This window comes from Colletes latitarsis, chromosome 9, assembly GCF_051014445.1.
Source record: "Colletes latitarsis isolate SP2378_abdomen chromosome 9, iyColLati1, whole genome shotgun sequence".
NCBI lineage: Eukaryota > Metazoa > Arthropoda > Insecta > Hymenoptera > Colletidae > Colletes > Colletes latitarsis.
In genome coordinates this window covers 29,901,885-29,926,186 of record NC_135142.1, presented here as the reverse complement: position 1 = coordinate 29,926,186, position 24,302 = coordinate 29,901,885, and the positions used below count along the sequence as shown (strand labels likewise).

At 44.7% G+C, this 24,302-nt stretch overlaps 1 protein-coding gene across 2 annotated transcripts in view; it reads right to left on the bottom strand.

Moving 5' to 3' along the window:
- Toc (toucan) overlaps positions 1–23,647 on the bottom strand; it is a 38,130-nt gene extending 14,483 nt beyond the window's left edge. The window contains exons 1-6 of one of the 2 annotated variants that reach the window (XM_076772921.1): positions 23,459–23,647; positions 8,036–8,246; positions 7,836–7,938; positions 6,362–7,229; positions 4,267–4,703; positions 4,077–4,186 (exon numbers count right to left, since the gene is read on the bottom strand). In XM_076772921.1, the coding sequence (XP_076629036.1) occupies positions 4,077–4,186; positions 4,267–4,703; positions 6,362–7,229; positions 7,836–7,938; positions 8,036–8,246; positions 23,459–23,497 (1,768 nt within the window). In that variant the 5' untranslated portion in view covers positions 23,498–23,647. Of the gene's footprint in view, positions 1–4,076; positions 4,187–4,266; positions 4,704–6,361; positions 7,230–7,835; positions 7,939–8,035; positions 8,247–20,716; positions 21,153–23,458 lie in introns of those variants that run through there. The other variant, XM_076772922.1, reaches the window with a different exon arrangement.
- Between the last annotated feature and the right edge of the window lie 655 nt (positions 23,648–24,302).

The following is a 24,302-nucleotide window of genomic DNA, read 5'->3' as shown; positions in this document are numbered from 1 at the left end:
GTTTATGTTATTCGCTGTACCCTAACCGATCCATGTGTGCCTGCGTGCTTACGAAAGATCATCAATCGCTATTAATATTTTACGAGAGACGATATAACGACCCGAGCTACTTTCCGACGAACTCATCGGGTAACAATGATCGATGAACAACGTAAAAGAGAAATCCCGTGACAAGGTGTGTAAGTAGGGTACCTTTGATCCTTCTCCGTAACGTTTTAGACTCGCTTAAGAGAAACCGTTCGACCCATCTACCTTTTCGAATGCCTATGCAACCGCCGTGAGCCAGTCGGTCGCTCGTATTCGCGTCGTTGGAACTTTCTAGCGTCAAATGAAGCACGAAGAAAAAGACAGGTGGCAGATAGCCACGGGGCCTCCTCTTTTCTTTTTTTTTGTGTGAAACGAGATTAACGGATTAACGAGGCGGAGACTTGCCGGCCAATTCGCGTCTCCCTCGTCGGTGATCGTCGAAATGTAGTCTAAACGAAATATTTCGAAGCAACGAATATTCTTTACCCGAATCAAAATAGTTAACAATGTCTTCCTCGAATCTCGAAAGCTTCTTAAAACTTAATACGACGTTAGTCTTAAATACTCAGCATTAATAAAGGTCGAAGCTTTAAAGCTCCGAGGACTGTAGGTTCATACAACGCTAAATTCTGACCTTTCTTGAAGCTGCCGAGCCGCATTTTCGTCGAGTCTCTGACGAAATCCGTCCGAAGAGCTGGCCTACCCTTCGATCCTTGCTGCCCCATTTTGAAATAACACTTTCACCGTGGTTTCACCGTCATTCCTTCGTCGATAAAAATCATTCTCCACGACTTCCTAACCCGCAACCGCATCTATTCACCCCGTGGTGTTTCCGGAAGCCAGCACGGTGCTCGTCGGCCGGTTCGACGCCGCGATCGACCGTCATGTTTGCGGGAAAACCTTTATTCTTGGCAATTTTGTTGCGCGGACCGTTAGGATCGTACGGCACGAAACGTTCGCGTATCCGCGCGGGCAACGTTCATGTCCGCCCGTGGAATTCGACGCAAAGATTAACACGAGTACCGGATCGATACGTTCGATCGCGAGCCGGTCGTTGTTGCGCGCGACCCGATTCCAGGCCCGCGACCGCGTGTCTCTCTTTCACCGTGGCGATCGACGGGTGTCCTCAGCCCATGTGGGTTTAACATCTGATTCTGATGGCGATTGCGTAAGTGGTAGATCAGACCGGGTGTCGTAGCGGTGGTCGTCGGCCTTGGGAGACGCACGTGGTCGCCGGGTGCACCTGTCTAAAAAGGGTGGGGACACGGTAGAACCACCGGCGTGGTCGAGCGAAGGACGTGCACACGCAGCACGGCACAGAAGAGATGGCCGGCGAGGAAAGGCAATGCCGGAAATAAACCACTAGTGCCGTTGACCCGTACGTAAGCTCCGTCAGTCGTGAAGCTGCTAATGTACACGAGGAGAGTTAGGACCGAGGCTAACACGACGGATCGCCGCGAATCCCTCTATTCTTCGTTCGCCGGATCACCGCGGTGCGCACGACAACGTACCGAAAGGCACCTTTCGGTAACGGTATCTCGGGAAACTTTCATCGGGAGTCACAGAGAGGGGCAGATAATCCAGCCTCGAAGCGTTTCGATCTTGCCGCACGGATTCCTCCGATCGCGGGTAACACGGGATAACATATTGCCGGGCAACGTCGATGAAATCTTTGCTCCAGACGATCCGAGGTGGTGTTCGTTCGATCGATGCCCCCGGTGTGTCGGCGCGAGAAGACGAGGGGCTCCCGCGACACGTCGTGGAATCAGGTCACGTCGAGTGTATTCGCGTATATGGTTCACGCGGTATCTATACGTTGCCCACCCGGGCCGAATCGAAGATCCGATATGGATAAGAACGAACGAAACGGGAAAGATGTTCGTTGGACGATCGTGGTTATACGAAGCACAGTTTCGATGCACTTTGCACCGTCACCTTGCGGTATTCACTGACGACGATCCACCGGCTGTTTCGCTCATGTCCTTCTCTACTCTTTCTCTGTCGCGAGCGCACGCAAACTATCCGCGTACCCTCGATAAAATCGGTCAACCGAATGGGGTACGGAGTACAGAGATCGTATGCGTGCGCGAGAGAGAGGCGGAAACAGGCAGGAGGAGAAGGAAGAAGAGGACCGGAAATGCAACGCGCGTGCATAAACAGCGTCCGAGCGAGCACGAGGTCCGCCGGGGACTGCCGACTGGATGCTGCCACTGTCGCGGCTGCGGCAGCTCGGCCCGACTCGATCCAATGGAAATGAAACTGCCCAGTGGCGCCGGAAGAGGGGCACCGGCGCCCTCGCTCCTTACGACGTCTAAGTTTCGCGCGCCCCGTACGGGTCGATACATAAACACCCCCGTACGCCCACGATCGTTTTACCACCCCGCCCCTTCTGCAGATAAGAACCACCTACGCGCGGATCGACGACACTCGCCGACAAACCGAAGACGCATGCGTGCACTCGGGGGGGACATAGGAATAAATTGATTCGGCGAGTTTCGAGTTTCAAGGATAACACGAATTCTTTAAATTGACGACAGTCTGACCGTGCCACGGCGGTACGCCTGTGTCTACGTATTTACATGCCACAGCGATCGACGCGACGCGAAGTAACCTCGTTAGAACGGATACGACGTGGAATAACCTACTAGAAATACACGTTTCAAGATTTCTAGTTTTCTTGTTGGCATTGCAAGATAGATTGAAAAGTGCCACCCTCGCTGGTAATGTAGAGTAACGGCAGACAGTCGAATAATTGTTTGATTGATTTTGGGTAACAAGTGGCACGACCCCCTTTTAGGTACATACGTGTGTAAGCTATTTGAAACGTTCATTTGAGAATATTGCTCTCAGGATATCTTTGTAGCGATCGATAAAAAACGTTCTGGTCTTGAAGAGGGTGCTACAATTTTTGGTGACCGAAATGTTAATTAATTATAGAGTTATTCGGCTATCTGTAATTGCTCGATATCGTAAAGAAAGGTTACACTTCTAAATATGGAAAGTTTAAATTTCGCGATACTATATTCGACACCGGTTGATCGTTGAAGAAAGTACATATGTATATAATTAAACTCTTCGGTAAGTCTGAACGAGCATGTCTTATTATTTTGTTCCTCTTCACTGATAAATCTAAATAGAAGACAGACTGCTCGGTTCCTTTCGAAAAATAGCTATAAAATTACGTAACTCTCCGATGAGCATAGATTGCTAACGTAACAAACATATTTTTCAGATACGGTGGGTTGATCGAATAATTATGTAAAGTCGAACAGAGAAATTTTAATTAATTTAAGAAACTAATTGCTTAACTCAAACCGATATAAATCGACTATTAGGTTCTTCGTAACATTGTTGACCGGAATTTTTATGCAACCGTTTGAAACAATTATTTTCTGGAGCTTTCCAAAACCTGAATTTAGGATGATTTAGGTATTTTCTTAAAGCAGCAATGCGACAAGGAGTGGTCCGCGTTCCCACGTTACTGGAGGTTGGTCGGTACTATCGATACCTTGATTAGAAAAATCAGTATGAAATAGCAAGAGCATGCGCGCTCTTCCATACCTGCGTCGATACTTCTACTACTGTTTCGAACTGCCCTTATTCGATCAAAATCGTTAAATCGAAACGTAAATGTTCTTCGTAACGTGCACAACGATTATTCATTTTGTTGACCTTTGCGGTCTGAACTTTTTCTTGCGAAAAAACGCATGGTATGCGGTCGAACATAATTCGATATCGCAAAATCGGTTGGCATCATGTTTATTCAAGCTCCGCCGTTCTCCGCAAGGTCTTCCCGTCACGGTTTCTACCACTACAACTTCGCAATCTACCTCTCCATCAATCTCACACTAAACCTATACGAGCGTACGATACACCGTGAACGCAACGAGTTCTTCGCGATACGAACGCAACACTCTCACGATTTAAATGAAATTAAAACAATGGCGCCGTATTGTTATACGCGAAATCGTTATTAACATCGCGACTAGATGCGGATAGATTCTAATTTAATTCGCGATCGTCTAAATGTGGACGTTAATTCAACTCACTTGACGCGTCCTTGCCGAGTCCGGTACTGAGATCACTCAAGGAGCTACGAACGGAGCTTCTGGCAGTTTCTTGGATCGGCGATTTCATTTCTTGGCGGCCACGTATTCTCCTGATAATTAACGAACTTCTTAGCAATGCTAAATGAACAAAAACCTTCGGACATCGCAACATTGACGACCGATCTCTCACCTTTTGTCCTTGTTGTTATTGTTATTAGCGTCGCCAGCCTTTTTCTGCGTCGATCCCGTGGAAGATGGCTGACCGAGGCTCTGCAATACCCTCGACTTCACTTCTTTCCTGGCCGGCCTCGTTCTTTGCTCGTTCTTGCCAGCTTCGATTTTACTCATGACGGCGTCCCAACGTCCACCCTTTCTAGACGACCTCTGCGATCGTCGGGCCTCCTTCTCCGCCTCGTCCTTTGGCCCGGATTCGATCATCGCCTTAATCTTCGAGACCACATTCCTCTTAGGCATTTTGTACTTCTTCAAAGGAACCGTGTCGGCCTTGCTTTGGCCTTTCGACCGCATATTGTCATTGTTTCTTTCCACCTGGATCACCGTGACCTCCGTGGCGGTATTCATCGATCCGTTCGATTCGGCCGACGCATTCAACGGACTCGGAGCAACCTAAACATCATCGATCGCACGATATATCAACAAACGTACATATGTTTCGTGTGTCGTTCCGTAAGTGTGTTTTGCGTGTTTTCGTCGGGTAAACTTTCGATGCGACGTTAAGTTGTCGGGAAGTGTATCTGAGATAAGCAGTCGATATCTTTTATCTGCAATAGTCACCACCTGTTTTTCGAATCTGGTAAAAGAGGACACGTTACACAGCCTACCCGCAGAACACCAACGCAACTTATAAAGAGTGTACCGTTAAAACAAGCGCACGTATTATGGGTTCCCTTGCGAGCTTGATGGTCAAGAGCCGTCTGATGAAAACTAATTCCTATGAAAATCGGAGCATCGATAAATTAACCCGGGGATGGGAAGCCATTGTGGTAAATGTGGTGTACGCACGTTGGGAATGACAGTGTGTGTACGCATGGACGAGTGGGGAGAGAGCTATGGGACACTGTGACCGCGGGTTACATTGTGCAGCGAATGCATGGCAGAAAAGAGTGTCACCGTAATAAAGAGTCCTCCACGAGCAATCATTTTCATATCATGCCCAGAGTCTCGTGTATATGTACATATTTACTTCGAATGAACTTCACAAAGGCCATAGATGCAATAATTTATTCTGCGAGTCGTACACGTGTCACAATGATATTCGTATGGCAGCGTCGTATTGCCATTTAACACCCCACACATTTTACAATTATCGTTCAAAGAGTTTTATCAACGATAATTTGTTCGTACAATCACCGTTGATACGACTTTTTAAACGATAATTGCAAAGTGTGTAGAAGTTGTACAATCTGATGCATGACACGACCGTGTTGGACTCGTACTGTCAACTATAGTTGCTGCTCATCTATATCGATAATTAATCAGAGAGATATTTATCTATCACGGCATCAATTAAGAAAAAGGACCCTAATTTTTATAACCAGAATATTGAGAAATTAAATACGTGTTTAGCTTCATTTTAATCTGAAAAGTTTCATTGCTATGTAACTATTTCATCGACAACCACTCGATAATGAAAGAGTTCAATAATTGCATTAGATTTGTCATGCCCATTCGTTGGCATTTGTCGTTCTTAGAAAAATGGCAAAGGCAAGTTAGCGAGGCTCTGTTATTGATATTGTAAATAATGCAGAGACTTGGTTTGAGGTTTTACTAGGAATTAGTGGGGATAAATTATAGTATAAACGGACAAATTCGTCGCTATATTCCCGAACACCACCTGTATTTGGAAATTATTGGGTTGAGTCGTATAGTAATTGCCGGCCCAAGTAGCCATAAACTTTGTAGGGAATTCCAAATGACCTACATCTCCCTTTCGCAGCCGTGCTTATCTTATCTTAGATGATTCAACGGTCTAAGAACAGCAGTCAGAAAGCGTAGATCGAACGCTAGTGCACGTAATGGGGAAGTCAACATTCATCGTATAACGTTGTGTAAGTTCCCAAATAGTAATTGTTTCGTAACACTTTTAAAATAGGAATGAACTACGAAGGAACAGCAATTACGTATGACTCAACTCAATATGATTCTTTGTAAAGCAAGGGTCATTCAGGTAGCCGTGGAATGAATCGTTACGTCTATGGCCCCTATTAAATAAACATAACACAAAGTTTCACCAAATGACCTGACAGTGAAAACGATCGACTCGCCTGTAAGTAATTCATGATAACCTCCGCATGAACCGGCGACGGCTGACTTCTCTGCGAGACCTCCGTGTCGATGGTGTCCGGGGTATGGTCCTCGTTCTTGTCCACAGGCTCTTCGGGGGCTTGCAGTTCGTCGTGTCTTTTATCGAGGTCCGAGTAAATTCCGCTCGAGTCCATCTCCTCTCCGGTGAAGCTCGGACATCTTCGACCACCGGGCGCGCAAAATAGCGTACCATCGATTACCTGGGCCTTCCTATCGCCGCGTACGATCTCCTCGTACGCGTCGGCGTCGCTTTCCGTGAAGAAGTCCGAGTCCGTCATCGGGTCTTGTCTGCACGGGGCAGGAAGATTGGGAGGCGGCGCAACGGACGGCGGATCGGCTCCGCGACTCGCTGGCCTCGAGTTCTCGCCGTCGCCTTGATAACCAGCCTCGAGGCTGGTGATGCTCGTCACGGACGTAACAAAACTGATCGGGACGCCGGTGCCACGAACAGGTTCCGTGGGCTTGGGGTCGAGCGGAAGCTCTTCCGGAGACGGTGTTCTCTCGCTGGACGCCTCCTCGGTCGGCTCGACGTCGACCGACGGTCTCGACGCAGACGCTCGCGTTAACGCTAATCTCGAGCCCGCTGATCCCGTAAGATTTTCGCAGGATGGTGTTCTGGAGCACTCTAGCGCGACTGTGAAGTCGGCCATCTGGTCGGGGGTCAGTATACCGAGACTTTCGTCGTGTTCGAACGAGTTCTGCTTGTTGAGCATCAAATAGTGCGGCGTCGCGTTCACTGCGCTGTCATTGTAAGAGCCCAAAGACGAGTCCAGGAGGCAGCTCTCTCCAGTGTCCTCGATCATATTCAGCTGAGAGTTCTCGAGCAAGCTGTAAACAACGAAACGGGACAATACCACTTTACCATCCGTGGAATGTTCTACCCATCTGTTTAGAGAATGTTTTCTGCAAACGACGGCGACACGTCGAACGAGCGCCAGGTAGTTTTTCCCGTACGCGACGCCCTCGCAGACCGCGCAGGTATTTGCATTTAGAATCCACCGCCTATTATCTCTCCGACGTTCTTACGGTCAGCGCGAGTCAGGTTGAATTCGGAGGCCGTAAAATACTTTTCAGAATCTCCAGATGTTGGACGGGTGTACAAGGTGTTCCCGTAATGACGGTACAACCGCGCAAAGGGTGATTTCTCGCGACAATAAAATCTTTCTTTTGGTAATTACTTAAGAGTTTTGACCCTACCCATTTATATGATTTTTGGATACGTTAAAGAACTTTGTCCTGCGTATGTATACGACGGTCGACCTTAGTTTCCGAGTGTTGAATTCTTCCTGATAAATTGGTACTCGGTTCTAATTGTGTTTAACGGTGTATGCAAACACTGTCCCCCGTGGACGACGAATAGCATTTGCAGAACCCGACTCCAAACAGACGGAGAAACACGTGCGAGACACGTAGTAAAAACGTGGCACGGTATACCTGAAAAAGTTGCTCTTCTCCTCGGCAAAGTGAACCAACTGTTGCACGTCATCTTTGTCAATATCCCACACAGGCGATATCTTGAACGTCTTCTGCCCCGAATCTGCAAAAGAAAGCGTCGCTGTTAGATTGCTGGCTCAGGGGCGCGTACAATTATCAATAGACGAGCCTTTTTAGAGACTCATAGATTAGACGCTTACCTTCTATCGTCGGCGTAGATACGGCCCGTGGCACGCACTTAGTTTTAGGTGTGGTTGACTCGTCCTCCGCGTCGACAAACTGCAAACATCCCGAGAGCACCAAAGAACGTCGATGCCCCGGTATCAGCGTCGGCGTTCCCAGTATTTTTGATTTCGGGAAGAAGGATGGTCGAGCCGCCCGTGGCACCGGTATCCGACTCTCCCCTACGTTCTGCAATCGGAGAAACAAGAACGATAAGTATGCGTGCGCCCGCTAATCGTCAACTATCTCACGCGTTCGTTCGTTCCATAGCAAAGCACGCGTTTCACGGAGACGGCCATAAATTCCTCCATTAATGTTCTAATCAGTTGAACCGTCTCGAACCCTGAAGCTTGCGCTAACTGAATATAGGCGGGCTCGATCGCGTTCCAACGAACAAATTAAATCCGGTGGGAACGGTACTTCGGCTCGCTGTATTGGCGCCGTCCTTCAAACGGATCGACGGAAATTAATCCTTTCTGTCCCAATGATTTCATACGACGTCTGCTTTAAAGGGACACTCTATCGTGGACCTTTAAAAAAATTAATTTTTTCAAACATACATATATTTGCAAAGGCTTGTGTTCGAATTCCTAAAAATCACGAACAGCTATTTAAAGGACGCAACGATCGACGCCATTGTTGCGTCAAATTATATTGCATTTCAATCACGTAATTTAATTACACTGTATTTCGATTACAAAATTCAAACGTTTCGACTAATTCGATAGCTTGATTATTCTAATAATTAATTCAATCGAAATACAATGGATTGGATACGAGATTTGTGTAATTGTGCAACGTCGCCATCGAGAAGCATCGGTGGGAAGATTGTGCCATGTGACCACATGACACCTCGAAGTGGGGATCGAAGAAGAATGATATTAGTTGAATTGATTTTTTCATACAGGATTATCGAGCGTAGTTCGCTAGATTCTAGTATTTTTCTATAACTCGTAGCCTTTGAATTCTCTGAATTGCAGCTTACAGCATCGAAGGACTGAGATTAATTTATTTATATATTTATCTTATGAATTCAAAGTTGAGCGATAATTGATAATACGAATTTATCGACAGTTAACATGGCTCTATTACTGATTAGTGATAAGCTAAAAATGTTCTTCGATTTTTTTTTATTGAGTAACGCATTTCAATCTATTTTTAATATACATTGGAAATTTGGTAAAGCATAGACGTACTTTTTCCTACATTTCATAGTAACGGAAGTGACTTAGATGTTCGATTTGGGCGAATCGTCCTAAATATATATTTCTTTTTGTAATTAATTTGGGACAGATAGGATTAAGAGAAAAAAATGGAACGAGCGCTATTTTTCAAGGTCAAACGAAACGCTTGACCCGAAGATCCGCGCGAAGAGTCCGTTGCCCTTGGCCCATCTCCAAATAAAACCCTTCGTCCCGAGGTGAATCAGAAGTGTCTCTCTGGCAGTTGGCTTTAATTTAATTTTAGCAATGGTCCACCACCGCGTTAAGGGGGGATTCTCGTATAATAGCTCTAAAAGTAACCGATGTATCAAAAAAGCCTATTGTTTCCAACTTGGATCGAGTTCCGTTTTAAAAAAGGGAATGCATCTTCGGCAATTGCATTTCCAGCAACCCCCTGCCTAAGGGCACGCGTAACCCAACGGTGGCCCGTTCGACGACGAACGAAAATATCGGTCGGTGGTCGATCGTTGTTGACTGTTATCGTTCGACCGCGAATCCGTTCGAGTAGGTTTACTCGGCTGAGTGTCTGATGTATGCGCAAACAACACGCGAGACAATGGTTACTATCAGAACTTGAACGCCAGGTATTTCGAGTATTTGCTCGGAAGATCGATCCGATAAAGCTGTAATAAACGCGATTAGGCTGTGCAACTCCGTGGCGTAACCCGATCGAACGGGCGCACTACAGCGAATTAGGGAAATATATTTGGAACCGCGTGTTTGACAATTTGATCGTATAGTTTCGAGTCGCAGGATCAGCGTCGGTTCGAAATCCTGTTAGAAAAAGATTCTACGCGTGAAAATAATAGCGTACGATGTACGAGTTTTAAGCGACCGCTACGCCACCTAGAAAAATAACATTTATACCGAAGAATGAACCGAGTTCCAGTACGAGATACACTCGAAACTGCGTCGAGTGGGACGAGACAATGGGTCCAAGGATCGAACGGACTCGCGCGTGCAAATAATTCAATTATGAAACGTTAAGACGATACGTGCCTCGCTGACCGAATATTCTCGTTACTCACACCGTACGTCAACGCGTTCCTAATAATAGTAATGCCGATGGTCTGGTCAAAGCAAGGAGGAACCAGCCACTAGAGTAACAGAGTGCGTTCACCGGCGACCCTGTTGAACGACGCCGCGACTGAGAACTGGGTTACATCGCGCGCGAGTTTACTGCGGACCGATGTTGCTCGACGTCGCGGGTACCCGCACGCAAATCGCGCCATTTCCCGCGCGTACGCGCCGATCATCGATCAACCTGCGATATTTCGTCACCCGAGCGACCGACGACGGCGACTTTTTACACAGAAACGATAAATTATTCAGCAGCGATGCATTATCACGTTACACGGACGCGCGTTGGCTCCTCCATCTGCACACGTGACGTAGTCGTGTTTTTTTTCTCTTCTCGACACAAGCGCGAGCGGGTAACGTTCCCGGGAACGTCAGCGATTCGCCAGTGGCGAGAGAGCGTTCGAAATCAATCGATGCTCGCGCCAAACGTTCGTCATCGATCTAAGAAAATGTCAGGGTCAAGCGGGTCGACGAAGAGATATCGACGAGAACGAATCGACGTTAATATTGCAGCGGCTCATCGCGAACGCTACCGACGCGAAAACGTGGCGCGGATCGACGAAGTCGGACGACGGGCAAAGGCCAGGCCCGAGCATAACTTGATTCCATTAGGCCTTAATTCGCGCCAATTCGAGCCGCCTACCCGGTCGTTATCTCTCTTTCCACGCGAGACGGGGCAACTGTGTTAATTAGGAGCACATTCGTCTAGATTTTTCTCGCTCTAACGGAATCACGGCGAATCCTTGATTCCCGACGATTGGGAAGGGGACAATGGTAACCATTGTGAGGCCCGTGGAAGAATCCGTTCGCGTAATCTGATCAACGGTCGTCTTCCGATTCGTCGTCGGTGCCCGTTGCACCGGCGTTCGTCCTCCCCGATCGGCGAAATCGGCGTCAAGATTGAAAAGTACTCGGGAACGCTTTCTAAAACCAGAAAGACTTTCTAAAAGGCGACGTCGTTTTAGAATTCATATATGTATAAATTACGGGAGGCGGTCTCGTCGCGCGCCGGATGTCGTCGTCGATGTCAAACGAAAACGAGAGGAAAGATAAAAAAAGCGGAAGCGATCGGGAACTTTTGCGCAATTCCGCTTGGCCGACTAGGCAGCGGGAGTCGGCAGACGCCGTTTGGCAACGTCGACCTGCAATTTACTGGATCCGCTGCGCGCGACTGACTGGCACACGTGACGCGTGTTATGATCCCGTAAGCTACGTAATTCCGGCTTGTCGCGATTTGAATAGAATTAATTGCCGCACCTGTGCGCTCGACGACGGTGCTCTCGAGCGACCAGAGACGTCTGAAGTTCGAACTGTTCGCGTAAACGGTCCGGCGATAAGACCGAGTTCGAAGGTCTCGCCGTGTCGAACGCGACGTGACACGATCTCACCGGTGGCCACGACGTTCGCACGTATGTACCGGATTGCGAGCCTCGCGAGACCCAAACACGATCGGGAGGCGCATCGTTAACCGTCACGAGGCGTCCCGCTTGCGTAATCGCGATCCCCGGCAGCACCGAAATTAACGCGATGTTAAAGCGTGCACGAGCACGGACCCCCGTCCCCCTTCGTTTTCGTTAGCGAGCAAAAGCAACAACGACGACCAGTCACGCGAACAAGAAAAGCTTTCGACTCACAACAATCGGCTGCTGATCACCGTTCCTCTTCACGCCACTTTTGCCGCCTCATGATTCGATATCCACAGCTAGTGCCAGTCACCACTTTCCCTCGTCGCGTAAAAACGCCTCGGACGGCACCGACTATTAATAAATCTTACTATCCGTGAACCGAGTCACGGGACGGGACGGATTCACCCCATTCGATCCACACGCACGGCGAATCCTGTCGATTCGAGAACCTTCTTCCGAAACGCGGACAAAAACGCGGGAAAGACTGTCCCCAAACGCGTAGAAAGGAAACCCGAGACGAGAGAAGAACGGATCGATAACGAGCGGCACGATCGCGATGCGCTCGCCGCGTGTACGACAATGAAACGTTCCGGATTCGCTCGCCGATCCCCCGGTACTACCTATGCCACCACCGTGCATCCGCGCACCTAACAGCCGCGCAGTGGACACTACACACGCGTACGCGTTTCGACGTGTGCGTACACACACCTCCGGCGAGCGGACGAGCGTACCGAACTGACACTCTGTAACGACGATTACTATTCTTCAGAAACACACAGTTTCTGCATTCACCGGCCCGTGAATCCGTGTGTACGCGCCGCGGCCGACCTGCGCGACGGGAACTGTACAACGCGAACGCCGTCCACCCGGGAACAAGGCTGCGTTTCAGTTACGAGGTTGACACCGCTACCGTTTTTTTCCCCGTTGACAATCGTCGTCTACCTGCGACGCACACCTGGTCGACGGTCCCTGTCAACGTACGGATCCCTTCGATGACAATCGAACGGAACAATCTGTTCGCGATCTCCTGCAGCGCGGGCGTAGAAAGTCGGCGAAGATTTGTACAGGCTACCACAAAATGTTATCACCCACCCCGTCGGTACGGTAGACGAAATTTCTATAGGAACGCCACCGTTTCGAATAAACGAAGTCAAATGAAGGTTAGGAAGCAACGAAAAGTAAAAAAATCAATATCGAGATATTAGTAGTGCATAAATTCACTGCAGTTAATACTTAAATAGTCAAATACCCGAATAATAACCACCGGGAGGTGATTTTTTGTACAAATGGCGGTCCTTTTACAATTTTTCGAATCGAATCGTGCAACCGTTAGACACGGTTGATTCGATTGGTCGCACTGCGCTTAGGCGAGAATTTTTCATGCTGCGTTTCTACAGCAAATAAAATGGACAAGCGTGTTTCGCACGCTGCGTTCTTACGGTGAATAAAACATACATGCGTTTTTTTCAACGCTGTAGAACAGTGACTGTTGTACACGTGTATAAATTAGAACGAATATTGTACGGTTGGAATGCGTGTCTATTATTCGTATACTATTAAAGGAAAAAAGAAAGAGAAATCGACGTCGGTGGTACCGTCTATTTCTTAGAAACAGACGCAGCCAGAAGAGCGTTTCCGAGCAACGAAAAGATTTCAAAAAATTCTTCGAACGCTACCGTGTGTCTATTAACTAACGCTGCTGAATTTGAGTCCTATTTTATACGGCGTAGAAACCCAGCGTTAGAAACTCAGCATGAAAAAGAAACTCATCCATCTGGGGCCTGACTTCGCTGGGTATTTCCATCGCGAATTGACGATCACCTGAGCACCTGGTGCCTATCAAAGCATAGGCCCATTCGATGCCAATCGAACGCAGCAATCTATTCACCATCAGCGATGGCGCGGGTGTAGAAAGTCGAAGAAGAGTATGATGTACAGGCTATTACAAAATAAACTAATCTTTTAGTAAATAAATTAACCTGTATTTAAATTAATATAACCTATGATTAATCGATAAATGGGTTAGATATATAAATATAAGTTGATAAAAATTCATGTACTATTTTCTTCAGTAAATAATGTACTTTATATTGTTGCTACTGATCAAACAGCAATTCTATTTTTCGTTTAAATCCGTATATCTCCATATTATATTGCTTCAATGGCTTTAACAATATCCTTCCAAAGTGTTGGCTAATGTTATTACGCATGATAAAGGGAGGTTTACCCTTTGCAAGTTCCCACAGCCCCGATTATACTCCCTTTTGCTCTGTGATAGGATTGGAAATTATTCTGTTGAATTATTTAATAACGAAACACTGAATAACGTAACGTGGAAAATTGTACCGCAGCGGCTACTAAATAGGTTTCAAACAGATGAAATAACAACGTTTACGGCTTCGTGAATTTTTAATAGCGCGTATGATAGCGTTTTGCAATTGATGGATGCCCTCAATTTACGAACTAGCTCAAATGCTGTGATAATAGCGCGGCTGAAATTACATCCAAACAAAATATTCTAATTACCGATTAAATATTTTGCCCTTGCCTCGACACGTATAAAATGTCAAACAATTTAACAAAGAAACGAGAAAAAGGCGGAATCTGTTCCAATACGAGCACTCGCCAATATCAATTATTGATTAAGTTGTACAAACAATGTCGCTGCAAACGACGGACGATCAGGCGTGAGAGTCCGCAGACTTTTGTAAAGAATAAAAGAAATTAGTCGCCGATGATTTACTATTTACTATTATGTTCCTATCTCCAATATCCTCGTGTACAAGCTGCAAGAATGCCAGCTTTTAAACGGTCGTAAACGCTACCCGGGCAACCCAATTACATCGACGATCTGAATAATAAAAAGGGAGTTTAATTCTAACCGTTAATTTCTGTTTTCACGGAAAACCTCGCTAGTGGGAATAGGTAGCTAGGACGAGAGAAGAATAAATAGGAGACAACTTTCACCGACGATTACCCGCGCTGTATGTTTGATAAGATCGAATCACCGATGCTTGATAATCTAGTCAGTGAAGTCACGTGCCGTACGCGTAACCACAGCTTTACGGAAAACCACAGTGCCGCATTAACATGCAGGCAAAAAAGACATTTGCCTATCGATCAGAGAGGACACCGAATGGATGGCGCAATAATAACTTCAGTTAACGTAACATATTAAATTTACAATAACGACGGCTAAATTTACGCGAAGAACGTGAGTAACGCCAGCGATCTACGCCCAGAATACAGAATGGAAGGTTTCCCCCAACGGTCATGCACCGATACGCTGCGAAAGGGGGCGAGTTTACGCGTGGAATAAGAATCTCTGATAAAAACAGTTGTCCCGCTAAAGTAAGATTAAAGGTTTGTATTTCGTTTTGTCTTGGGGTCCCGTGAAGGTGTAATGCGTCACTGGAAAGGCATCGCGATAGAGAAACGTCGCGATGCCAACGAAACGAATAATTCTTATTCCGCTGGAACACGACGCGCGCAATGTAAACTTGAGAATTAATTGGAACGTTACGCGTGTCGCGGGCTTGAAATTTCACGGCGTCAAACGATCCTTTTGTGCTCGACATTATCGATTTTAGGATCGAAATCGTTGCAGAGCCACGCAACCGGTCCTCGTCGACCTTTATACACATCCGTTCCTACTTCCCGTCGCGTAAAAATCGCCGTAGGACCTTGAAAGGCCTCTCCTTAACCTCGACGCCGTCGACTGGCCAACTCGCTGCGTTTTCATGCAATGCCGCGTGTGTACGTACGCATGTACGCGACAAGCTCTCACGCGTGGACGAGGGATCGTTCCAACGAAACTGTTGTACGGTTGTCCCTCGAACAATGCGGTTTTTTAGCGGTCATTCGAGCGGACGCCATTTTGAAACTTGGAACTCGACGAGGAGGAGACGAAGAACGAGTTAATAGATCATTTCGCGAGTATGTGTGTTACGTAAAAAAAAATACAGATTAATGTAATATGAGAAGAATTATTAATTCCTGGATATAATTAACTGTAAGTTTCGTGTTCTGGCTAAACAAAGTATTTTCCAAAGGGTGCGCCCCCTCATGGGAGACGCCTTACGATATAAGGGTAGCACGAAAGAACATTTTTAAATAACGGGCGTTACAAAACTATCTATGTTTATGTAATTAAATGTAAGATAACGAGTCACTGTTATTCGATAAAACACAAGACTATAATAAACCGAAACGTTAATATTTTGTACAGCCTCCTTTCGCTTGTATTATAGTTCCAACGCGTTCTGGCATACTTTCAACAAGATGTTTACTCTGTTCTCTTCCGACATTTTCCTAAGCCGTCTTCACATCTGTCCACAGTGCAGTAATGTATGTCGGAGTACGCAGAAAGTTCGTAATAACTGCTTTTTAGCAAGCAAGCCCCATTAGGCGTTCAATGAGATTTAGGTCGCGGGATTTTGCCTATTAAAAGGAACAAACCGATGCTCCATCGACCATTGTTTAATAATTAGTGTCATTTCCGACCGTTCTCATGATGAAAAACTACGTCCGCCACCTTTATCCTTTATTTCTGTAAAATACTTTGCAGTACGGTTATATACAGGGTGTTCGGCCATCTCTGGGAAAAATTTTAATAGGGGATTCTAGAGGCCAAAATAAGACGAAAATCAAGAATACCAATTTCTTGATGGAAGCTTCGTTAAAAAGTTATTAACAATTAAATTTAAAAATTTTAAATCGTTCTGGAAAAATTATTTTCGGGTACGGGGGTCAATTACAATCATTTTTGGTCATTAGACATACCCCCGAAATCCTATCCACTTTCGAGAAAAAAATTCAGTACGGTCAGAACTTTAAACGTTATTAACTGTTTAACGAAGCCTTCATCAACAAATTGGTATTCTTGATGTTCGTCTTATTTTGGCCTCTAAAATCTCCCATTAAAATTTTTCACAGGGGTGGCCGAACACGCTGTATGATTTTACAGTCATCCTTTCTTCGCTTTTTCGATGCGCTCATCGCCTTCGCTGGTCGTTCAACCCTAAACCATGACGTGTCCTCCTCCAAACTTGAGCATCGGATGAATGGTTTGCTCCTGAATCTGTTCATTACGCATTTCCCAACTCCACTCGTCCCTGTCTGATCCGAAGCAATTAATTTTCGTTTCTTCAGACCACATTATGTCCTTGCGTTTAAAGAGGGTTCTTTATCTTCGACCACCATCGCGTTTCTATTTCGAAACTAACGTTGTATATTGTGACGAAGAGCTAAGTTTTTCTTCGTTTAGACTGTACTATCAATTACTCCAGTTTGTGTAAACATTCGTCGATCGGGAACGTTAAACTGGCGCCAATAGATTATTTATTGTGCTCTTCCGCCGCAAGTTCACCCATTCTAAACACAAGCAAGTATTTTTACCCGATTACGCAGGTCGATTCTTAATCGCGCGTCGACGTTACGAAGGATAAATCGAGGGCACGAAACGAGCAAAAAAGGTACCCCTGCCCAGCTTCTATTTCTGGAGTTTATAACGAATTATTGGAAATGGTTCAACTGCCATTAAGTAAATATACTTAACGTCACGTTGTCGCTACGGTCGGACGCGATAAACGATAATCGTTCGTTTCCTAATACTTGACTTCGACGATGGTGGAAACGTAATTGTGACATTAATAAATACCGGAATGGGTCAGACCTTGTTATAGCGCGCGCTGTACGCATTTTTCTTCAACTCGTCATAACTCCTGGCCATTCCACGTTCGCATAACATTCTTTTCTTCTAATTTAAGAAAACTGTTACACGGTTGGACGCGTTCATTATCCCAGAAACATATCGTACATTACATATAAAAAAATGTATTAAAAGTCTTCGTCGTTTTCAATTTATTTAACGTATATTTCCCAATATTTCGAATACTGTTCGAGGAAGAAGGAACCAAAACGAATAATAACGCTCGATTATTACGAAAGTAGTATGCGATCGTTCTTTCGGAAGCCAGACCGACAAAAAAATTCATTAAAAAGACTCTTTTGTTCGCGTTATAGATTTACCACTCGAATCGAGCGTCGGGCCTGTGTATCGCGCGTAAATCGAGCACGGTTCCGCGACGCGCGAAAAACCATAGACGTTGAAATATGGCCGAAACGCGAATAAAAAAAGCCTCGACGATCATTATCGGTCCAGCTACCCCGATATCATCTATGAGCACTCTCTCTCCTAGACAGAAATATAATACAGTTGGCCGCAATTCGTCGTGTTTTCGTGCCAACTATTATATATACGAATTATATATATAGGCCCGCTCAGACTTAGATGCAGTTGTCCAACAAATTGCAGACACAGCGCGATTTCGATTCGAACGATCTCGAGTCATCCCTCTTTAAATGGATTACTTTTTCCCCTGGGCCCCTAAAATATCGAAGATATCGAAAATATCTTATAGCTGTAGAAAATTACTAATGTAATGGTTGATCGATGTAAGAATGATCGATAGAAGATAAAAATTGAATCTGCAGTACCGATCCGGACCTGAAGTACCATTAGCTTCGTGGTACGTGAAATCTCTGCCCCCCTCCCCGCTGATTTTCTTTTATTTAAATATCATCGAAATCTCGGACCCCTCTCGGGGTAGAAAAGTGATCGAATCCGTATGGAACGGGCCGTTTCGAACGCGTACTTGTTAATTCGCAGTCGGCGCGCGTTAGAAATGGTCTATTTGCACGTGTACCGGTTTTGTGCGAACGAGCACGTCTCCGGAGGACCGTTAAACACGGTGAAAATTTTACGAAGAAAGCACCTTCGCTGGATAATGGGTCAGTCAGCGGACGCCGCTTTTACAACCAGTTCGCGTGACTCTTCTCATCTATGCCCGTCGCGTTCGACGATTCTGTTACACGATGCCCCCCGACACTCGACGCGACCGATCGCGACGGCACGATCTCTTAAAAAATCGACCGTTCGGAATAAACTGATGACTGGCGAACGTCACGGTTAAAAACGTTACAAAGTTATACAACGTGCCCGTAATATTTACATACGGGGCTGGGAAAGTTTCGCCGTACGACTGGCTTTCCAAGCGTTTTCCGTCACACTTGGTACGCGTTTAACCATTCATCGAAACCAGCCGTAAAAAACACCGAGACAGATATGGAACGTGTTTAATAAGTTCCGTTTAAACGGCTTCAATGGAGCTTTCTCGGCGTATAAAAATTGCACGAGGATACTCCCGGCCCGCCTCCTTCTTTCCACCGTCGAATGTAGGTTTCTATCGTTCTCTGATCGTTCAAAAATACGACGATGTTTTTTCATCTCTGTTTCAAGGCGAATCCAACGACCTACGATACTATGAACTTCGCGTGACCCCGAGTACTAAAAATTCGTTCAAGTTGAGCAACGTATGCAAATACAATTGCATTAGTGGGCAGACTGCTAACGATGTTTCTTACTACTTCAAGTAACTAATTATTTTGAATTTTTATTATTGCTATTTTTGTATTTTATTTTCCATTCTAGGATTCTTTCGAAGGGGGTCGAAAAAAGATGGCCGTAAAACCTTATTTTCCACGGATCGACTGTTTGACATTTAAAGCAGCCTGAAGAATTATTTAACATTGCTATTTTTGTTGCATTGTCGTTCACCACCTTTGGCATAAAAATTACGTGTACAGTACCGCATGAACCGTTCTAGTCTCGCACTAAATAAAGGACGTACAAATGTTCGTATAAGCGTGCACTATAACGAAAGAAAGCAGAGAATGCAAATTATTGTATAAAATTTGTCGATCGACGTAATGTGTTTATCTTTTCCGTGATTTACCGGAAATATTTTTGTCCCGATGTGCAACGGGAACCGACTCCACGTTGACTATACGAGGCACGTATGTGCCTGTTCATCGATCACAAAAACTCGCGGCATAGCTGACACAAACGTACGTGCATCGGACGAACGAGACACGTATGTAACTATGTAGGTACTCTGCATTGTGCTGGAATTGACGTTTGACGGAATCGACCAGAAAGAAACGAAACGTTTATTGTGTTACCGTCGAAACATTAGCCGGTATCGTCGGATCAAGATAACGCTGAACGTTTCATTTATAAATAGGTTACCCACTACGAAAATTTCTTGAACGCACAAATAAATGCTGGTATCTGATCGTCACGGTTTCCGCACTACTGCGGTTAAATAAGTGTTTTACGGTTTTTAACGTTCTGTACCTGACCAACAATAAAACACATAATCTCGAAACGCTGCGTATCGTGCGTTTCTCGAATCTATCGATAAACCACCGTATCTGTAAGCTCTCCCATTCACTAAAATTAGAGACCATTAATTCCACGTGTATCACGGTATATTTATAAATTCGTTTCCCCCTCGGGCGTGCTAGGCCTGCGTGTGGTCAAGATCGAAACCCTGGACCACGATTCGATCGTCGAATCGAATTCGATCGCGTATCGATTATCGAAGACTGACTGTAAATGGCTCTGCGTAACGTTCGAACGTGCACCGTAAACACAATAATGCATAAATATTTGTCCGGTCGTTGCTATAGCGATGTTTCGGTCGCTTCCCCATAGCCCCACCATCGAGGTTGACTATGTGCCGCAGTCCGGCTGATCATGACGGCGCCAAACTACTTTTTCTGCCGAGACTGACCGCGACCACTGTCCACACAGCCAACCCCCCGTGATACGTTTCGGATCCACCTGACCCGACGACGGAATATTTTCCAGAGATCGACGAGATGAACGATCGAGCCCGATCTACGTCAGTGAAACGATCCTTCCCCCAAGAATCAGCAACAGTTGTTGACAGAGAAACGATACGGCGTTCATCGCGCATAATAAAGTAACGATCGTCAAGGACGAACGGAGTCTCGCTCGACCGTACGAGCAAGGCACACTATCGCGTTACGTTCACTTTGATTCCGTTAAAAGCAGCGATCGCTTTATTTTTACTGTTAAACTCACCTTGGCCATCTCGCTCTTGGGTGGGTCCTAAAGATCGGCCCGTCCCGAAACACTCTGATCCCGGCTGCGAACGTTGCCGCTGCGGTCCCTTGACATAAGTCGCGTTCTGGTAAACGGCGATAAATGCGTCGGTCGCATGCCCAGACGTTTTTTTACCCCGCGCGACGCTCCTTTTCGATCGCGGCCGTGTACAACATTCGTGGCGACACGTCGATCGCTTGCGGATGCCTCCACGCAGCGACGCTCCCGACGCCGGCGTCGCCGAGAACGACGTTATTGATCGGCGCCGCGCGGAGGCGTCGGTGCCCGCGAAACGGAGAAGGGGGTGGAATTGCCAGTGACGGAGACAGTGCTCGAGGCGGACGGTGGAGATGGAAATGACCAACCGTAGCGCCACCGCCGAAAATCATTTCCCCGAGCATCACTGACTCGTCGACCTCTTCTCCCTCTCCGTACCCAACGCTCCGCGACAAAAAGATAGCACACTGTATACAGCCGGTCTGTCCCTCGATCAAAAGACGTTATACAGGGTGTTCGGCCAACCCTGGGAAAAATTTTAATCGGGGATTCTAAAGGACAAAATAAGACGAAAATCAAGAATACCAATTTCTTGATGGAGGCTTCGTTAACAAGTTATTAACAATTAATTTCAAACATTCCAAATCGTTCTGGAAAAATTACTTTCGGTAGCGGGGGTCATTTCAATCATTTTTGGTCATTAAACATACCCTCGAAAAACTACACATTTTCGAGAAAAAAATTCGAGAAGGTGTGAAATTTTTGGATAAAATTAAAAAATTCCAAATCGTTCTGGAAAAATTACTTTCGGTAGCGGGGGTCACTTCAATCATTTTTGGTCATTAAACATACCCTCGAAAAACTACACATTTTCGAGAAAAAAATTCGAGAAGGTGTGAAATTTTTGGACAAAATTAAAAAATTTCAAATCGTTCTGGAAAAATTACTTTCGGTAGCGGGGGTCATATCAATCATTTTTGGTCATTAAGCATACCCTCGAAATCCTACGCACTTTCGAGAAAAAAATTCGAGAAGGTGTGAAATTTTTGGATAAAATTAAAAAATTCCAAATCGTTCTGGAAAAATTACTTTCGGTAGCGGGGGTCATTTCAATCATTTTTGGTCATTAAACATACCCTCGAGAAACTACACACTTTCGAGAAAAAAATTCGAGAAGGTGTGAAATTTTTGGACAAAATTAAAAAATTTCAAATCGTTCTGGAAAAATTACTTTCGGTAGCGGGGGTCATGTCAATCATTTTTGGTCATTAAGCATACCCTCGAAATCCTACCCACTTTCGAGAAAAAAATTCGAGAAGGTGTGAAATTTTTGGACAAAATTAAAAAATTTCAAATCGTTCTGGAAAAATTACTTTCGGTAGCGGGGGTCATTTCAATCATTTTTGGTCATTAAACATACCCTCGAAAACCTACGCACTTTCGAGAAAAAAATTCGAGAAGGTGTGAAATTTTTGGATATAATTAAAAAATTCCAAATCGTTCTGGAAAAATTACTTTCGGTAGCGGGGGTCATTTCAATCATTTTTGGTCATTAAACATACCCTCGAGAAACTACACACTTTCGAGAAAAAAATTCGAGAAAGTGTGAAATTTTTGGACAAAATTAAAAAATTTCAAATCGTTCTGGAAAAATTACTTTCGGTAGCGGGGGTCATTTCAATCATTTTTGGTCATTAAGCATACCCTCAAAATCCTACGTATTTCTGAGAAAAAAATTCCTTACCGAAAATCTAATTAGCGCCTTTTTCGACGAAAAAAAAAAATTTCCAAATCGTTCTGGAAAAATTATTTAAGGTAGCGGGGGTCATTTCAATCATTTTTGGTCATTACACATACCCTCAAAATCCTACGCACTTTCGAGAAAAAAATTCGAGAAGGTGTAAAATTTTTGGACAAAATTAAAAAATTTCAAATCGTTCTGGAAAAATTACTTTCGGTAGCGGGGGTCATTTCAATCATTTTTGGTCATTAGACATACCCTCAAAATCCTACGCACTTCCGAGAAAAAAATTCCTTACCGAAAATCTAATTTGGCGCCTAAATTTTTCGGCGGAAAAAAAAGATTTCAAATCGTTTTGCAAAAATTATTTTCGGTTGCGGGGGTCAATTGCAATCATTTTTGGTGAATAGACATACCCTCAAAATCCTACGCACTTCCGAGAAAACAATTCCTTACCAAAAATCTAATTTGGCGCCTAAATTTCGACGGAAAAAGAAGATTTCAAATCGTTTTGGAAAAATTATTTTCGGTTGCGGGGGTCAATTGCAATCATTTTTGGTCATTAAACATACCCTCAAAATCCTACGCACTTCCGAGAAAAAAATTCAGTGTGACTCAAGTGGCGATACTACGACGTGCCGGACTCTAAAATTTTAATGAGGTTATATTCCTATCATTTCCTATGTGTGTCGATAATTTAGTAATTCACTGTACAATATCTCGATACCATTGATACGCATCATCCGGACCCCAAATATTTCGATGAAATATACATACGAAGTTTCGAACTAATCATGAGCCTTTAGCGTTTAAAAGAAAATTATTTAAATCATGAATCAAATACATCATTTTCGTGTCTATTAATGTTGAAACGTACATTTTAAAATAATGAAATTCCAAAACATCGATAAGGACGATCAAAGGACGCCAATTCACAAATATAAATATGAACTTAAACACGATAGATATGTGATGGAACTTACCAAGTCACATTCATCCATGTAATTGTTTGAATTTTTCATAGTCTTCTAAACTTTCAAATACTTGCGTCTCGTCGTATAAACATTCTGTCCGAATGAAATCAATAACATTGAACCAAATAATTTTTCCACGATTGTTCGAACTCGACACACGATCACTTATCCATGCACAATACTGATACGATACCATCGGAAGGCAAACACAGAAAGAAGGAAATATCCGTTACTAATTCAAAACGCAGTTGAGAACAACGAATCCCAGTAAGTGTCAGTAAACAGACCAATGAGTATTGACAACTGAATCGACCTATAGGAACACTTGCTCAAAATCGCGCCCTTTCTTTTGTCGTTTAAACTCAAAATATATTGATTAGTAGATCCTTAATTTTGATCGTCGATCGATTACCTCTACTTCGTTTTAAAATGTAACAATGAAACGTAGGAATACAAAGTTATTGAAAATGTCGGGAATTATTGAGGATATTACGGATTATTGTATATATTGATTTACTTTCAGACCAGTAAAACTACAGTATTTTTTCATTGCACATAGATACACAGATAGGAAATATTCTTTATTTATACTCGGTAGCTGCATAACACAGTAATTACCAGAAATGCAGATACAGTAGCACAAAACGAAGGTTACTAACATCGTCCAACGAGAACCGATCGTTTCGTATCGAAAGACAGGCGGAGAAAACGAGAGTACACCTTACGATATATTCTAATGTATTCAGAGTCCCCTCTTAACGATTTCCGTAATCTTATAACGACAGTAAAGCTGTACGATATCGTAATTTTGATTGCTTCGTGAAACTGTACCTGCTCTATCGTATCACCGATC